General features: G+C 45.7%; 1 protein-coding gene across 10 annotated transcripts in view; it reads left to right on the top strand.

Annotated features, from left to right (window-relative positions):
• The window catches only part of LOC143151912 (ELAV-like protein 2), a 45404-nt gene extending 31101 nt beyond the window's left edge, over positions 1 to 14303 (top strand). For 4 of the 10 annotated variants that reach the window (XM_076321414.1, XM_076321411.1, XM_076321413.1 and 1 more), the window contains exons 5-8: positions 1493 to 1531; positions 3196 to 3451; positions 6454 to 6495; positions 10367 to 14303. In XM_076321414.1, the coding sequence (XP_076177529.1) occupies positions 1493 to 1531; positions 3196 to 3451; positions 6454 to 6495; positions 10367 to 10691 (662 nt within the window). In that variant the 3' untranslated portion in view covers positions 10692 to 14303. Of the gene's footprint in view, positions 1 to 1492; positions 1532 to 3195; positions 3456 to 6453; positions 6496 to 10366 lie in introns of all 10 variants that reach the window. The other 6 variants (XM_076321415.1, XM_076321418.1, XM_076321416.1 and 3 more) reach the window with 6 other exon arrangements.
• Positions 14304 to 15388: the final 1085 nt, after the last annotated feature.

Below are 15388 nucleotides of genomic sequence, written 5' to 3'. Positions count from 1 at the left end.
GTGCGAGCCAGATTCGCGCGCTCGCGTCGTACGTATTGCGAGCTAACGCGACGAAGCTCTCGTCGAACGTGCGTGTCCGATCGAGGATCGACTAAGAGAGTAGGCCATGGGGTTCTAGTCGTTTCACGTGGGGTGGATCGGTGCGCCTGCAATCGGAACGAGAACGAACATGCTCGTTTCGCGAACGAGTCGTGAGTGAAAAAAAAAAAAAAAAAAAAGAATAATCGAGTCGTTGTAGCCAGCAGCGAACGCAAAAATTTGCTTGCGAACTTTTCGTTCGTCGATTCGTTCGACTTTTTCCTTTACATTGATTTACGTTTCACTTTGGTTACCGTTACGTTTGTTCCTTTCTCTGTTGTTCTTATGTTTCGTTTTGCGCGCGAGAAGCGACGAGAGAACTATTTTATCCAAACGGAATGTCTTTCGAGAGAGAACACGATCGCAAGCCTCTGGTTCTGCTTTCGTTCATTATTGTTTTGCGTTGCGTTCTCGGCTTACGTTTTTAGCAGTGCATTCTGTTTGCATCCCCAGTTTCACGCACAGCCTCATGGCCTAGCCACCCCTCTACCGTTACTTTACATCCATTAGATTCGAAGCTTCTATCGTTTCGTCCCCCCCGAGTTTATCTTTTATTTGCAAGCTCTGTTCGTTGTATTTCTTGCCAGGATCGATCAACGTGATTCTTCGTTCAACGTGTTTTAAGTTTCGAACTCTTTCGTTACTCTCGCGGGATCCTTGTGCATTTCGATTCGATCACGTTACGACACTGGCAAGCAAATAACAGAACACACGCCGTACCGCGGACATCCCCAATTTTATTTTCTCCCTTCGTTGCTGGTTTGCTTTATCACTATATTTTTCCACAGCGCGGTCCTCGATCCAATACTTTCTAGCCTCTATTTTAGTTTATTATTATTATTTTCGTTCGTTTTTCAGTTCAACCTCGAGTATGTTATGTTTTCTACCGTTTTCACGATGTTTGAGAATTCTTGCATACTTAAGGATGAAGAGAGAAATAGCGTAATTAACACAAAGACTCGCTCGCCCCTTATTCATCTCGTGCGATCAGTTTTCTTTTCCTTTCTCTGAACACGGTATCCTCTTTCGGGTCGTTCAACGCGACAAATTAACGAGTTGAACGGTCATTGTTGATTTTTGAATCCACCTCGAACGACTCTTTTCACCTCGGTGGTGTTGAATCCGTTCGATGGGACACACGAGTACGTTGTTGTTCTCTTTATTTGAGCCTACGACGACACAAATATCGCAATCACGGGATTCAATGCCGCGCGAGGGAAAAGAGCCTCGTCCGTTCTTGTCTCTGTATATAATTTTTATTATTCAACTTTCTTCCATTTTTGTGTTACGTTCTCTTTCGGTTCTCCTTCGATATGGTTTGTCGCATCCTCCCGTCGACGAATCAGGGGCGAGCGAATCGTGTATGCTGCCAGTTGAATTTTAACGTGATATGATTTTTTCCGTTTCTGTTTAGTACGACAGTTTGTGACCGGCGGCGGAGACTATTTGCCCGGTACGTAACTCATATAACTCTTTTTTCTTTTCCCTTATTACGTTCAAGCTGAAACAAAAGCAGCCGTTCTTGCGTTTTTGGTTTCGTTAAAGTACTTTCGTTTCAACGGGAACTTTATCGTTTGCACATTATTGTTTCCCTTTCGCGTTACCCGTTAAACGCGCGCGGTGCACTCGCGACGAGTTTCCACAAGTATCGAAATTAATTTTCACCTCGTCGAGAAACAATTATCGAGCAACGTTTACTTTCGCGCGGATTCAAACGATCGGCTAACAAAGAAACAAAAGGCGAGGTCTTACCCTCCGTTCTCCTCTTATTTTTTTTTTTTTCGTTCGTTGTTTTTGTATTTTCTTTTCTTCTATTTTTTTTCTCTCTGTTTTTTTTTTTTTTTTTTGTTTCTCTTTCGTTCTTTTTTAATCGGCTGCTTTGTTCGCGCGATCGATCACGTCACAACAGTTACGATCCAAAAGTTCCTCCCGAGCGCCGTTTTTGTTTCTTTACGCTTTTTGTCGTTCGTTATGACGTTATGATTTATTTTGCGACCGTGCTCTCGATTATAGCGTATCGTTCTTTTCGTTCCCTTTTTACCGCGTCACCGACTCGTTCAGCTATCCGCGGTACAATGATACACTGGCTATCACACGGCCAGGCTAAACGCTCGATTGGTAAATACGGCGAAAAGACGCTCGCTCGAGAACACGAGGTCGGTGTAAAGAAACGAATCTGCGCGCACCGAGCCACTCGATCTAGAGAAACAAGCCACATCAACGACGGTGATTCTCTCGCGAAACTCGTCGTTGGTCGCGGAATGGAAAGTACAACCACGGTTTCAACGATCCGACCGGAGAAAGGTTCGTTAGCGTTCGAATAGATCGTTGCGAACCAAGATGTCGAGGAAAGATACTCGAGGCTTTCACGGGCCCGGGTTCTCTCGATTTCTACTGTCCGAGGCTTTCAGGTGCGTCTGCGTGTACTTTTTGGAAAACGATTCCGACGTTTCGCCAGCATTGTCAGCTCGTTTCATCGGGAGGTTCAGACCCTTGGGATACACTCAGACGGGACTGACTCGAAGATGGACGTTCAAAGAAACTACCGCTAGCTCCGTACAGAGCCAACCACGATACGATCGCAACAAACACGTTCGGATTGTTTCCTATTTGCTCGATGTCGAATATTACACTCCGAGAGTGTAACGTAGAAATCGGAGGTACAGTTTCTTCGTAGGTGGATGCGTACAGATTCGAAGATTTTTTGTTGTTTTTTTTTTTTTTTTTGAATATCGGATCGTTCGGAAAGTCGCTTCGTTTTTTTTTCCGGTGGAAATGAAACAGGATTTTTTTAAAGTGTACAAACATTTTATCGAATTGTATTCATTTTGGAAAACGAAACGACTTTCCGAACGACTCGATGGAATGATCGGTAGTTTCGTACGAACGATCGTAAGATGCACGATGAACTCATTGACGAAACCAGCTGCGATACGGACGAAACGCTCGGGGGGAACCCCGTCCCGAGGGATTTCCAAAAAAAATAAAAAAAAAAAAAAACGATACACACGGATCGCGATCCGGAAGTCTCGGACAGTATCGAGCGCGCAAGACGTCGAAGATCGAACCACGAAACAAAACGGGACCTCGTCGAATAACCTGAACCGATTCCGACAGGATTGTCGAAGGGGGTCGGTTTCATAAGGTTCGACCAGCGGATCGAGGCCGAGAGGGCGATCCAAGAATTAAACGGTACCATTCCGAAGGGCTCGACCGAGCCGATCACCGTCAAGTTTGCCAACAATCCGAGCAACAACAAGGCGATACCGCCGTTGACCGCCTATCTGACACCGCAGGCGACCCGACGATTTGGCGGCCCGATCCACCATCCAACCGGCCGCTTCAGGTACATTCCACTGTCGCCACTATCCAGGTACCTACTCGCCTCTACTCGCTCTACCCAAAGATCTCTCTCGTCTTTTTTTCTCTATTTTTCTATTCTATCATGCTTTCCGTTTCCTATTATTTACGTTTACTTTTGTCTTTCTCTGTCACTCTCTTTCGGTTCATTGATTATTCCGTATCGTTCAGTAGTTACTCTGAACACATTGTCGAGACGCGATCGGTCGATCGATCGATGAAAACACGGTGAAAATGGTGTATCATCCCGATACGTCCGACCTTATTTATCGCGAGCCGTGACACACGATATTTGGACTCGTTTACCGATTCGACCGCGAGAACGCGTTCGATTCTACGCGATCGTTTCGGAAACTCCTGTACCGGGGAATTCGAACGTCGAGACAACGCTCGATCGATCGTCCGTTTGTATCTTTTTCCTCGTTTTTAACGCACTCACCGTTTGAGTACCTGAGTACACTGCAGGCTCCTCCTTCTGCACCTCATCTACCGTACAATTCAATATATTCTTTTTCCATTTTTATCAATTCGATACCGTCGGTCTGACATTACGTTTGTTTACCTTTGCGCATGTCTCGTTACGTTCAAGCCATTCCGCCCAGTCTTTTAAGTGCGTCATCTTCATATCGGAGACTTCAGTTTACGCGATTTTTGTTCTCGTCGCGGAAAGAAAGAAAACAAATAAGAAAGAAAGAAAAAACGGTCGTCAGGGCGTACGGTTAACGAAGACATTTCGTTGAGACTCGCTCGACGCTGTTACTTGTGAAAAATTTTAAATTCAAAGTTCAATTGTTCCTCCTCCGAGAGTAAGTAAATCGTGGAAGCAACGCGAAACGATCATCGATTCACGAAAGCACGGAATAAAAATGCACCGGGAAAAGGTACAGTCGAAACAGGTGCAACGGTCGAGCATTCGACGGAAGCCTTTCAATCGAACGCGAACGATCGATGTTTCGATATCAATATTTCAGTAGCGACACAACGAAACACGTTGCGTATCGTGTTTAATCCGATCCGGTATACTCGGTGTACCCAGAAATCGCCGACACGCGTTTTTTTTTTCTTTTTTTTTCCATTTTCACACGACCGCTCGAGTCGATATCACGGAACGTCGTTCGATCTTTCTTTATTATCGTAAGCACCTGCGATCGTTTTCTTAATTTTTTTTTTATATATATATTTTTCCTTTCGTTACTTGGATATTTTTCCGGTCCGTTCCCTTTCGAGAAGTCCACCCACACCCACCCCCGCCCCAGCCGCTCCGGATCCACCTTTTCCCAACCAACAACGAGTGGTACAAGGTGGTCTCTAAATTAGATACTAATTATAGTTAGAAAATATAGTTGTAAGTCGTCGGTCGTGCAAACAGTCACGTTGATCGAGTCGTCGCGCGAAAGACTGATCCTTGACCACTCTGGAAACATGGAGGAGCAAGGCACACACAAACATTCTGTTATTTCTGTAAGTTTTGTTAGTTTTTTATCCTCGCGATCCACGGTAAGGTGGTTCATCCAAGTCGACGAGATACTAACGCTTTCGTGGAAACAGGGACTTGGATCGAAATCTATACGCAGCTGTTACGAATAACGATAATTTGACTGCGGGAACATTTTCGTTTCTCTACGATCCACTATTTTTTTCCATCTAATTTCCAATCGATCGAACGTAATCGATACGAGTAAAAATGTTATACCGCATCGTGGACCGTATTCGTCTTACAAAAGGTAACGACGTGTGTTGTTCCGCTCCGAGTCTGAAGCTTGTACGAGTTCTGGCCAATGTCGTTGGTCTTTTCGAACATTATGTATATACATATATATTACTCTGTATTCGTAAACGCATTTACCCAGTAACGATGCATCTACGTTATATTGTATGTATGTGGTGTGTATAAAATTGAAGAAAATCGTACACCGGGTACATTGAAACCAGAAAAATACAGGTACTACCTAATTTCGGTTTCCGTGGTGTTGTTTCGGTAACGATGTTCCATCGGTTTTTGCAGATCTCGGTGATTAAAGATACCGTGGATAATTTCGGTTTCAAGTCCCTGAGTTGGAAGAGTTCTCTTTCGTAGATGTCCGGTAAATGGGTTCTCCTGTTTGAAACGTTACCGTGGACGCGAGGCTGACGACAAATTCGATGGAAATGGAGTTGAGAAACGTCGATAACGATCGGAAAAGGTTCTCGCCCTCCTTCGTTTTAACAAACGACGACCAATAAACGATTCGGAGATGCTAGTTGAACGAAAGACGAGGGCGATAGAAAAAAAAAAGAAAAAAAAAAGAAAAGAAACCTCCCGGAATGTCGAGCGTGTGCTTCTTCAGGTCCGTCTGTATGTCCGATTGGTCGAACGAAACGGACGAACAAAGAAATTGGTTTAACGTACAAAGAGAGAGAGAGAAAAAAAAAGAAAAAAAAATTGAAAGACCAGAGACAATTCATTATCGATCGAGGACACGAAGATTCGAGGATACGAGTCCGAGAAAATCGTGTATCGGCTGGAAAATTGTAGAATCCATTGCGCTTGGCTTTTCGCTTACCTCTGTCGTAATTTGGTTTCCATTTCCCTTAACGATCTCGACTTGACGACGCCGCAGTTTGATTTTGCGCTTTTCTGTTCCCATCTTTCGTTTCCATCCAATTCCCACCCCCCTCGAAAGAAATTCGAAGTGTTTGAAGCTCCATTTCCCGGTTTCCCCGTTTTCACGCTCAACCCCTCGCTCTTCTCCACTTTCTATAATTTTTTTCTCTTCTTCTTCTTCTTCTTCTTCTTCTTCTTCTACTTCTTCTTCTTCTTCTCTCGCTATATTTTCCTTCTCTGTCTGTCTGTCTGTCTGTCTGTCCGTCTACGTTTAATTTCCAAATGACGAGAAAAGCAAACGGAGAGGCACCATAGATGGTAGTTCGGTGAGAAAAATTATGGAAGCGATCGACACACATTATCCCGACCTTTTCTGGCTCGTTCCCGGAGTATCTTTCTTCTTACGTTGTTCTTTTTGTGTTTTGTTTTAGCACTGGCAAGGCCATGCTTGCCATTAACAAAGGCTTACAGAGGTCAGTATTTTTTTCGTTACTACCACTACGTTCCCTCCCGGTTTTTCGTTTCGGATTGATTTCCGTTCTTGTTGTGTGGCTTCGTTCTGTACCCTCCCACGCGCTCCGCGTTTGAAAATTTCATACGGATTAGCCGAGAAACGCAAAACATTTCGAATCATAGTGCATGAAAGTATCGTTGCAAAGTACGCAGTCTGATTCCGTCCACGAGCTAAAATTATTCACATCACGAGATACCCCTACGTTTTCTTTTTTTTTTCTTTTTTTTTTTTCTTTTATTCTTCGTCCGATTTATCCGGATCGCAGAAAATGTCTCTAAAGCGAATTAACGTACTGTATGAAATTTTTAATACCCTCTTCTCACTTTCTCTCTCGTTTCACGCTTTTCTACTTTCTCTCGTCTCTCTTCCTCCATGTTACTTATTTATTTCTGTCTTTTCAATTATCAGCCTTGAAACGCTTCTTCTATCTACAAAATGTCACAGAGCATATTTTAGCATTTTCTCGAGAATGCAAATCGATTCTCGGGTGTACAAAGTATCTTTCACGATTCATCGACACAATTGATTTTCTTGCATCGTTCACTCTATTTGTAAAAAGAAAAAAAGAAAAAAAAGAAAAAAGAATACTTAACAGAAGTTTAATCGTCTCCACGTTCTGTCGGAGGTTCGAGCTTTTTTTTATCTTTGCATCGATTTGTTTCTCGGTTTCGAATGTACATTATCGTTTGAAAATTTCTCCTTAACGATCAAACTTCGTGTTCTTATCCGCTGAATTAGAAGCCTTCGATTGCACAAACCGGAAGCATTCGTTTACGAAACGGGTCGATGTGAACGCGCGTACGGACTGTACAGACGGATTTCGACCGATGGTTCAATCGTCGTTGAATGAAAGAAAAATCGAGAGATCCTCGCGAAACTGCAGCCCGCTACGATTCCTTTTCGATGTTACAGTAGACACGGATCAACGTTCCTCGACAGGCTTCGTTCATTTCCCTCTCTTTTATTTTCTTGTATTTTTCCTTTCGTTGTTTGCGTATTTCGGTCGCGTTCGTATCGAGACCGTGCACCTGCGATATCTCTCGGTCTCTAACGAACATTGAGAAACGAAAAACGATACGAGTAGAAAAAGGGTACAGGGTGTTTCTAAATTAAATTTCTATCCAAGTGATATTTCGTTTGAAAATTAGTCGTGATTTTCAACGAGGTTGTACATTACACTTGTACATTGTAAAAAAAAAAAAACGATGTTTTAAATACGCGCACCCACGCGAAGAGAATTTCGACCGAGTATAATTTATTCAAGTAGATTTTATTATTTAAAAGTAATCGTCTCGCACGACAGAACTCGAAAGACGAGTGAAATACGACCGTGTAAGGGCAAGTGTCCCGTTTCTCGTAGATTCATTTATCCTTGTTCCTCCCTCGTTCCTTCCTCGGTTACCTTGCATTCCCCCCGTTGTCGTCTCTCTGCAAGAGCACCAACGATCGTTATCGATTTCTGGTCGAAAGTGAACGAAACACCCTGCTCGAAAGGGAAGTAACGCGATAAACTCGAGTATTCGCGCCAGTCGAATTTAAATCGAACGAGACTGGCCGCGTAACTCGAAACCTGGTTTCACTCGTCGTTGGTCTAGCGCCGAGAGCGAGGCTGGGTGCACGATCTCACGAAAGAGCGATCTCACGTAAACATCACCGAAGCATTATTTTTCGTTTGCGCACGTTATACCGCAAAGAGGATCGCACTCGATTACTCTATCCGAGAACGATGCACCGAACGTGTCTACGATGTTCGTGACCGAGGAAAACGAGATCACGTCGTTCGAGGAATCGCGCGATCTGTTCCCGTGTTGCGCAACACGTAAAAGTCTCGGGGATACTACCGGTCGTGGGAAACGTTAAATGAAAAGTTTAGCCTCTAAACGCGTGGAACTGAACCCCTAGCTCGGTATTAGCGACCAACTCGCGATCACAAGTGTCTTTGGTTTTTCTTTTCTAACGATAGGAACTGACCGGATAGAAGCAGTTCGTGGGATCGAAACCTCGACGAATCATCGGTCACGGGCACAGGTGAATTTAATTTAAAAGAAATTTACGGAAGTGAACAAGGTGACGCTTGTTAGGGGTTGAGTCGTCCCGCGTCGTTAAGGAAAAAATCACCCCGACGGGGACCGGGGCGTGTGTATACACGCGGTTCTGTGTGTGTCCGCGGTTGCGTGTGTGCGCAAAAGTATGAAAGTCGCGGTTCCTAACGAGCGTTTGTAACGAATGTGTACGTAATTGCTGTCACTACCCGGCACTATACTGAATACTCACTGAGATGTGCCCTGTTTTAACGCGGCTTGTGACGTCAAGTAGGTACGTAGATAACATTTTTTACATCTGTAAATATACACTACGTTCACCTCACACGTCCTCGATGTATTCAGTGTTCGTAATTTCCGCATGCCGATTAACGAGCGCCGACGTTTGCACGTTTCCTTCGGTACTCTTTCATTTTACCCTACCCCGCTACTTATCTCTTTTTTTTTTCTTTTTTTTTTTTTTAATCGAACACATTCCGTCGAGTTCTCCCATTGCGCGTTGTTCATTTACAACGCTTCCGCGTAGGTTCTGCATGCGGTCTTGCGCGATCACTTCCTGCGACCCGGCGATCTTTTCTTTTCTGTACTTTATTTCACAACGAGGCGGTAGAGTTTCTTTGTTTGTTTGTTTTTTTATTGTTGTTGGACATGCGGTAAATATAATCGTAACGGTACGCGCGTTGAATAATCGTCGATGCCGCGCGTCGAGTTTACTTTCCCCCGTTTCAGATTCGTTTACTCGTTTAGCTTTGGTACGCGTTGATCGTTCACCGGCAAGGTGTAAACTGTTACGAACGATACACTTGCACGATGTTTGTTCATAGTCTTTGTTCTTTCAACGGCGGTGATATCGATGTGCCTTGTAAAGCAAGATTTCGGTGTTCCCGTTCGAGTCGCAGTTTTCGTTCGCGGTTGTAAATCGTCGTCATCGTGGAACAATCGAACGAGAGAAACGATGGGGTCGTCGGTGAAATATTTCGACGGTTGGAAAATTATCATCGACGACTACCACGTTACGATCGATGATTTAAAAACCGCTATCGGACAGCGCTGTCGGTGCACGGAACGGTTCTCCAGGATCTAGTTTCTTTCCGAGTGATCCAAGCCAATTGTGATCGGCGCCATTGAAACGAAACGATCGATCTTCCGTTTTAAACGATAGAGTTCAAGTCTAGTCGCTTTGGAATTCGGTAATCGCAACTGTCGATGGTACACGCGACCTCGATCGTAACGTACGCGAAACGACAAAGACACGGATTGACCCTTTCGCTTAGGAGGGCTCGTGACGAAATGTGATGGCTGCCAACGGAGCGCGTTCGAGGCATTTTTTATGCCAGATACTCGATCAATAAGAGTATCTCGTGTAAAGTATCAAATAAAAGTATATACTGTACGAACGTATATATACGCTGTTCGTACCTCAGCTATCACTTTTCCAGAGCGTGTATATACGTTCTTCGTAGCTCAGCTATCGCTTTTCCAGAGCGTGCATATACGCTCTTCGTAGCTCAGCTATCACTTTTCCAGAGCGTATACATACGTCCTTCGAGGTCGTGTATATACACCGGCCGAAGCGAAAGGGTTGAAAGTATCTCTGAAACTCTCCGAAAGAAAAGATATTCGTCCCGCGACGTACCGGGCAACGAAACCGTGCACGACAGCGTTGATTGCGCCGAATATCCGCAACGTTTGTCCGTAGATCGAAACGCCGTGCGATCGACCCACCAACGAAGAGGCGCGATGATCGTCGATGGGTGAACGTTTTCACGGTTGACGCGACTGTTTCAGGTACAGCCCGCTGGCAGGCGATCTTCTAGCGAACTCGATGCTACCGGGTAACGCGATGAACGGTTCCGGTTGGTGCATCTTTGTCTACAATCTCGCCCCGGAGACCGAGGAGAACGTCCTATGGCAGTTGTTCGGTCCGTTCGGCGCCGTCCAGTCGGTCAAAGTGATCCGCGACCTGCAGTCGAACAAGTGCAAGGGATTCGGTTTCGTGACGATGACCAACTACGACGAGGCGGTGGTCGCCATACAGAGCTTGAACGGTTACACGCTCGGTAATCGGGTCCTGCAGGTCAGCTTCAAGACGAACAAGAGCAAGGCGACGTAGGACATGGAGCAACACCACGCAACGACACCTCCACCGACCGCTGCCACGACCTCGGTAACGCCCGCGACCGCGCATGCTTCCAGTAAGATCGACCATGGCAAACCCTCCCCCAAAAACGTCGATGTCCTGTTGAAATGCCTGCAAAGACTTCGCAATAGGTAGAGGAGGAACACGAACGAGGAGCACTTCGAACAGGCAGAGGAGAAAGGAACACGACTACGACGAACTACGACCCGTGACTACGACCCGTGACTACGACCCGTGACGACGACCGTGACGACGACTAACAACGACCAACAACGACCACGACGAATGCTGATCGATCTTCGGAGTCGGAGGACACCGAGCCGAGATAGAAGGAAGGGGAGAGGTTCGGGGTGAAAAACACGTACACGTGTTGTGTGTATGGCGAGATAGAGAGGCACGCGTGAGTATGATACGTGCTGCGTGTGTGCGTGTGTGCGTGTGTATGTGTGTACATGACCGAGAGGGAGGAAGAGGAAGGTGGTCGAAGAGGAGACCGACCAACGAACGAGGATCGGAGGTAGGTCGCGATTCGGGTCGGGATGGTTCTTCGATCGTCCCGACTCGTTCGCGTACCGTGTGGCTAGCGAGAAAGCTTTCTTCGAGGAGTGTGCCGGTGGGAGGGGCTCGTTTTTTCTTTCCGTTCTTCTCCGAACGGTCCCGATTCTTTTCCAATCGCGTCGGTGGTTTCGTTCGCTCGGACCCTCGGCCCGCACGATCGTCGAAACGAAACCGCGAAGGTCCATCGAGAGCCGAGAGTGTCGCTCGATCGACAATCGCGAGGACGCGAACATCGAACGCGAACACGGCTCGCGTGACCGTCCTGTGAACCCTCGCGTGTACGTATCGCTCGTTTATGTATACGCGCGCGGGTACACGAGACAACGTTTCCACGGGGGATCGATGAAAGTAACACGCGGACGTGGTATGGATCGCGAGGGAGAGGACAGAGAGAGGAGGGCGACTGGAAACGATACGATCTCTGGTTAGTCGAAGACACGCGAGACTCGAATCGCGCGCGAGAAAGGTCCGCGTCGCGACTTATCCGGCTGGTCGTTTCGTTTCGACCCTCGTCGACGAACAGTCCACGTTGCGCCGCGAGTACGAAACGGAACCAATCGTCGATCGAGGGACACGATTCGATCGAGATTTGGACGACGAGAATACGCTTCTCGAGAAGAAAAAATCACGAAACGGTTCACTCGTGCCGCGTGTGTTCCATCGAGGCACACGCGGCCGAATTTCATTCCTTCGTAACGATCCTCGTTGTGCAACGAACCGCCACGAAACAACAACGGTCGACTCGTGACAAAGACGCGTTCACCGATCGACGCGGGCCGATGGTAGAGGGAAACGGAAACCTTGCGCGAGAACAGTGAATCGACGTTAGGTGAACGAGTACTCGTAGGAGAACAGCGAGAAGGAAAGACGAGCGAGTAAAGCGAAGATAGACGAGAGACGCGCGACGAGAGAAAGGATGGACAGGCCGTGAGCGAGGACGGGACGGATCGATCGATCGATCGGTGAAGGAGCCAGGTCGCTCCTATCGTGGATGAAACGCGGGACCTGGTCAGGGATCACCGCGCACCGACTATGAAACCAAAGAAAAACCGAAAGAGAGAGAACGATTAGGTTCAGCCTGTGAAGCTAACGTACTTAAATCTAATCCTCTGATCCGTAGTTGAATTAAGACGTCGACGAATATCGGGGGTAAAGACGAACTGTATTATTCGTACGCTATTTAAGGAGTATACTTTTTAGGGGCTCACGTGCATACGAGAGATCTCGAGTGACCGCGATTAACGAGGACATCGAGACACTCGACCCGAGGGATTACGTCGTTCGTAACGTAAACCACGAAGCTGTACTTTTTGCTGCTAGTCAGGCTCTTGTACTTCTCTGTCGGTTCTGTCCAAAGAGATCCAACGGTCGTTCGTGTAAACGAAGCGAATTAACAGGACTATCACTTTCTTATATATTATTTTTGTTTTCTTCTTCTCTCCTTTACGTATAGAGGATCTTAGCTATAGTACAAAGTGCTTTCTCGAGCACGCCGTCTGATTTTTACCGAGCGTTTACGGAGCTTCTTCGGAAGGAGTCCCTCGAACTTGTGCACCGTTTCGTAGGAAACCTCGTTGGCCAGATTTTTCTAGACGCGGGCGCGCGACGAGAGAGAACAAAAATAAAAGTAAAAGGAAAAATACTCCGATTTTTACGAACACCGAACGGTTCGTTCGCCTCTTGTCTCTCTCTCACTTTTTCTTTATTTCTTTTTCTTTTTTTTTTTTTTTTTTAAATAAGAAGAAAAAAATGGAAAAAAAACCAAACCAAATACAAACGTCTAACGTACAAAACGAGATATTCGACAACGAGATGCGCTTGCGATACGAATAATCGGACGCGGATGATCGCGTCTAGCGCGAGAGGGAACCATCGTGTACGCTCGAGACGGTGCACACAGTCATGTGATACAGATCAAGAGACGAACGAGATTTCCCATCGATCGTCCCAAACAACACGTGTCTAGTCTACGTGCAAAGAGGCGCTGTACGCCGCTAAACGCGAGAAAGAACTCTCCACAAAAAGAAAAAAAAAGAAAAAAAAAACGCAAAGAAAATACCGACAGATTTTTTTAGAGTAGTAATGGTAATCAGACAGGATCGATAAGAAGACGCGATTTAGGCGGTACGATGCGTAAGGTAAGCGAATCGGCTCGCTCGCGTTGAACCCAGCGACGCGACCATCCGAGGGAAAAGAAATTTCGGCACCCTTAGTGCTCGCAATAACGAACAGGAAGCGTTCGGTTCGCCATTATCGCGTTACGGGGATACTTGACGTACACTCCGCGCGTTGAACGCCAATACGGTGAATTCATCGTCGTTGGTTGATCGATCGCTTAGTGCACGGTGTCGTTCGATCGTCTCGAACGTCAGATCACGTTCAGGGAGCGAGCACGGCTACGTGAAATTTCGTAAATAGATCGTTGCCGGGACGAAACGCGAGCGAACGCGGATTTGTAAGTACTTAATCGTGAGTAAAGCGACAATTTCTTAAGCTCTTAGATTTAGTGTATAACGTGAGAGAGAAGAAAGCGTAGCGTGTATATGTTGTCCTATTTATGTGTACCTTCTTGTGTCTAGTCCGGGAGCGAGGATCAGGCCTCTCGCGGTTAAAAGTGGGTAAAAAGAAAAAAAAAAGAACGCCGCCTCCGTAGGAGGGGCGTCGGAGGGCCTGCGTCCGGCCTCCCAAACGAAACGTAATTTGAACCTCATCAACAAATGCTATCCGCTAAGATTTTATTTTATTTATTTGAACCCCGGTTAACGGGTCGTCGTTACGATCGCGGCGTCGCGAGTGACTCGCGTCGTCGCGCGATCGACGCGTCCGCGCCGAGGCGAAGAGGATCTCGATGATTAGTGCAAATTATTATACACCGTCTGACGATGCAGTGGCGTCGTCGCCGCGTGCATTGGCGCAAAGAGGCGACAAAGAGAAAGGATACGACTGAAACGATCCGCTCTTCGTTCTTCGACGCTCAATCTCGGGGGTTTGCATCGAGTACACGCAACGTACGTCGGAAAGACGAATTCGTCGAAAACATTTTATCGGGGTGGGGGGAGGGGGAAAAGGGTAGGGGGTTAGAGTTGTTTACCGGTTGTCGGCAGCTGTTCTCGTTCCGCAATTCGCTAGGATGTTTCCAGTTTCTCGTTCCGGAGAACGAAGGGCGAATCGCGTGTAAGAAATTTCTCCCCGTGGCTAGGGTTGCGATTCTTACACCACGTGCGGTTACAATTACTATTATAAACGATTAATCTTCTCCTTCTCATAATTATTATCAGTATATTAATTACATTTATTATTCTGGTTATTATTATTATTATTATTATTATTACCATCGTCATCGCCATTATTATTATTATTATTACCATCGTCATCGCCATTATTATTATTATTATCATCATTATTATTATTATTATTATTATTATCTATTATTATCATTGCTATTAATTATGATCGCATATATTTTTTGTGTCTCTCGTCTAGTAGCTACGTGTAACCTTAACACCTTATTACTACTTACTTTCGTACCACAACAAAGTGAACAAATCTTACACCATTTTACTTTTAACATCTAACATCGCTACTTTCTCACCATCCGCTATATAACATACTCAACTACCACCGTCACCACTGCTATTACTATTACTACTAACACTACCACTACCACTATTAATACACTACCACTACCACCACCACCACCACCACTACCACTACCACTACCACTACCACTACCACTACCACTACCATTACTACTACTTTACTACTACTACTACTACCACTACTACTACCACTACTACTACTACTACTACTACTACTACTACTACTACTACTACTACTACTACTACTACTACTACTACTACTACTACTACTACTACTACTCTACTACCGATTATTTATTTATTTATTTAATTATTATATAACATAACAGAAATTATGTTTTATTTAAGGATTAAACTGATTTGTGTTTGGTTCGAATACGTCGTTCGTTTTATTTCGATTACTTGTTTCAGTTGCCACCAGCCCTACCCATCCGGCCGCCATCCACCCACGGGGCATCTACATTTGTCTATCCCGAAATCTTCTTCCCAACGTTCCTCGTTACTCCGACTAAC

Source organism: Ptiloglossa arizonensis, chromosome 10 (genome assembly GCF_051014685.1).
Source record: "Ptiloglossa arizonensis isolate GNS036 chromosome 10, iyPtiAriz1_principal, whole genome shotgun sequence".
Classification (NCBI taxonomy): Eukaryota; Metazoa; Arthropoda; class Insecta; order Hymenoptera; family Colletidae; genus Ptiloglossa; species Ptiloglossa arizonensis.
The sequence above is the reverse complement of the archived record's forward strand: the minus strand, read 5'-3'. Positions and strand labels throughout refer to the sequence as shown.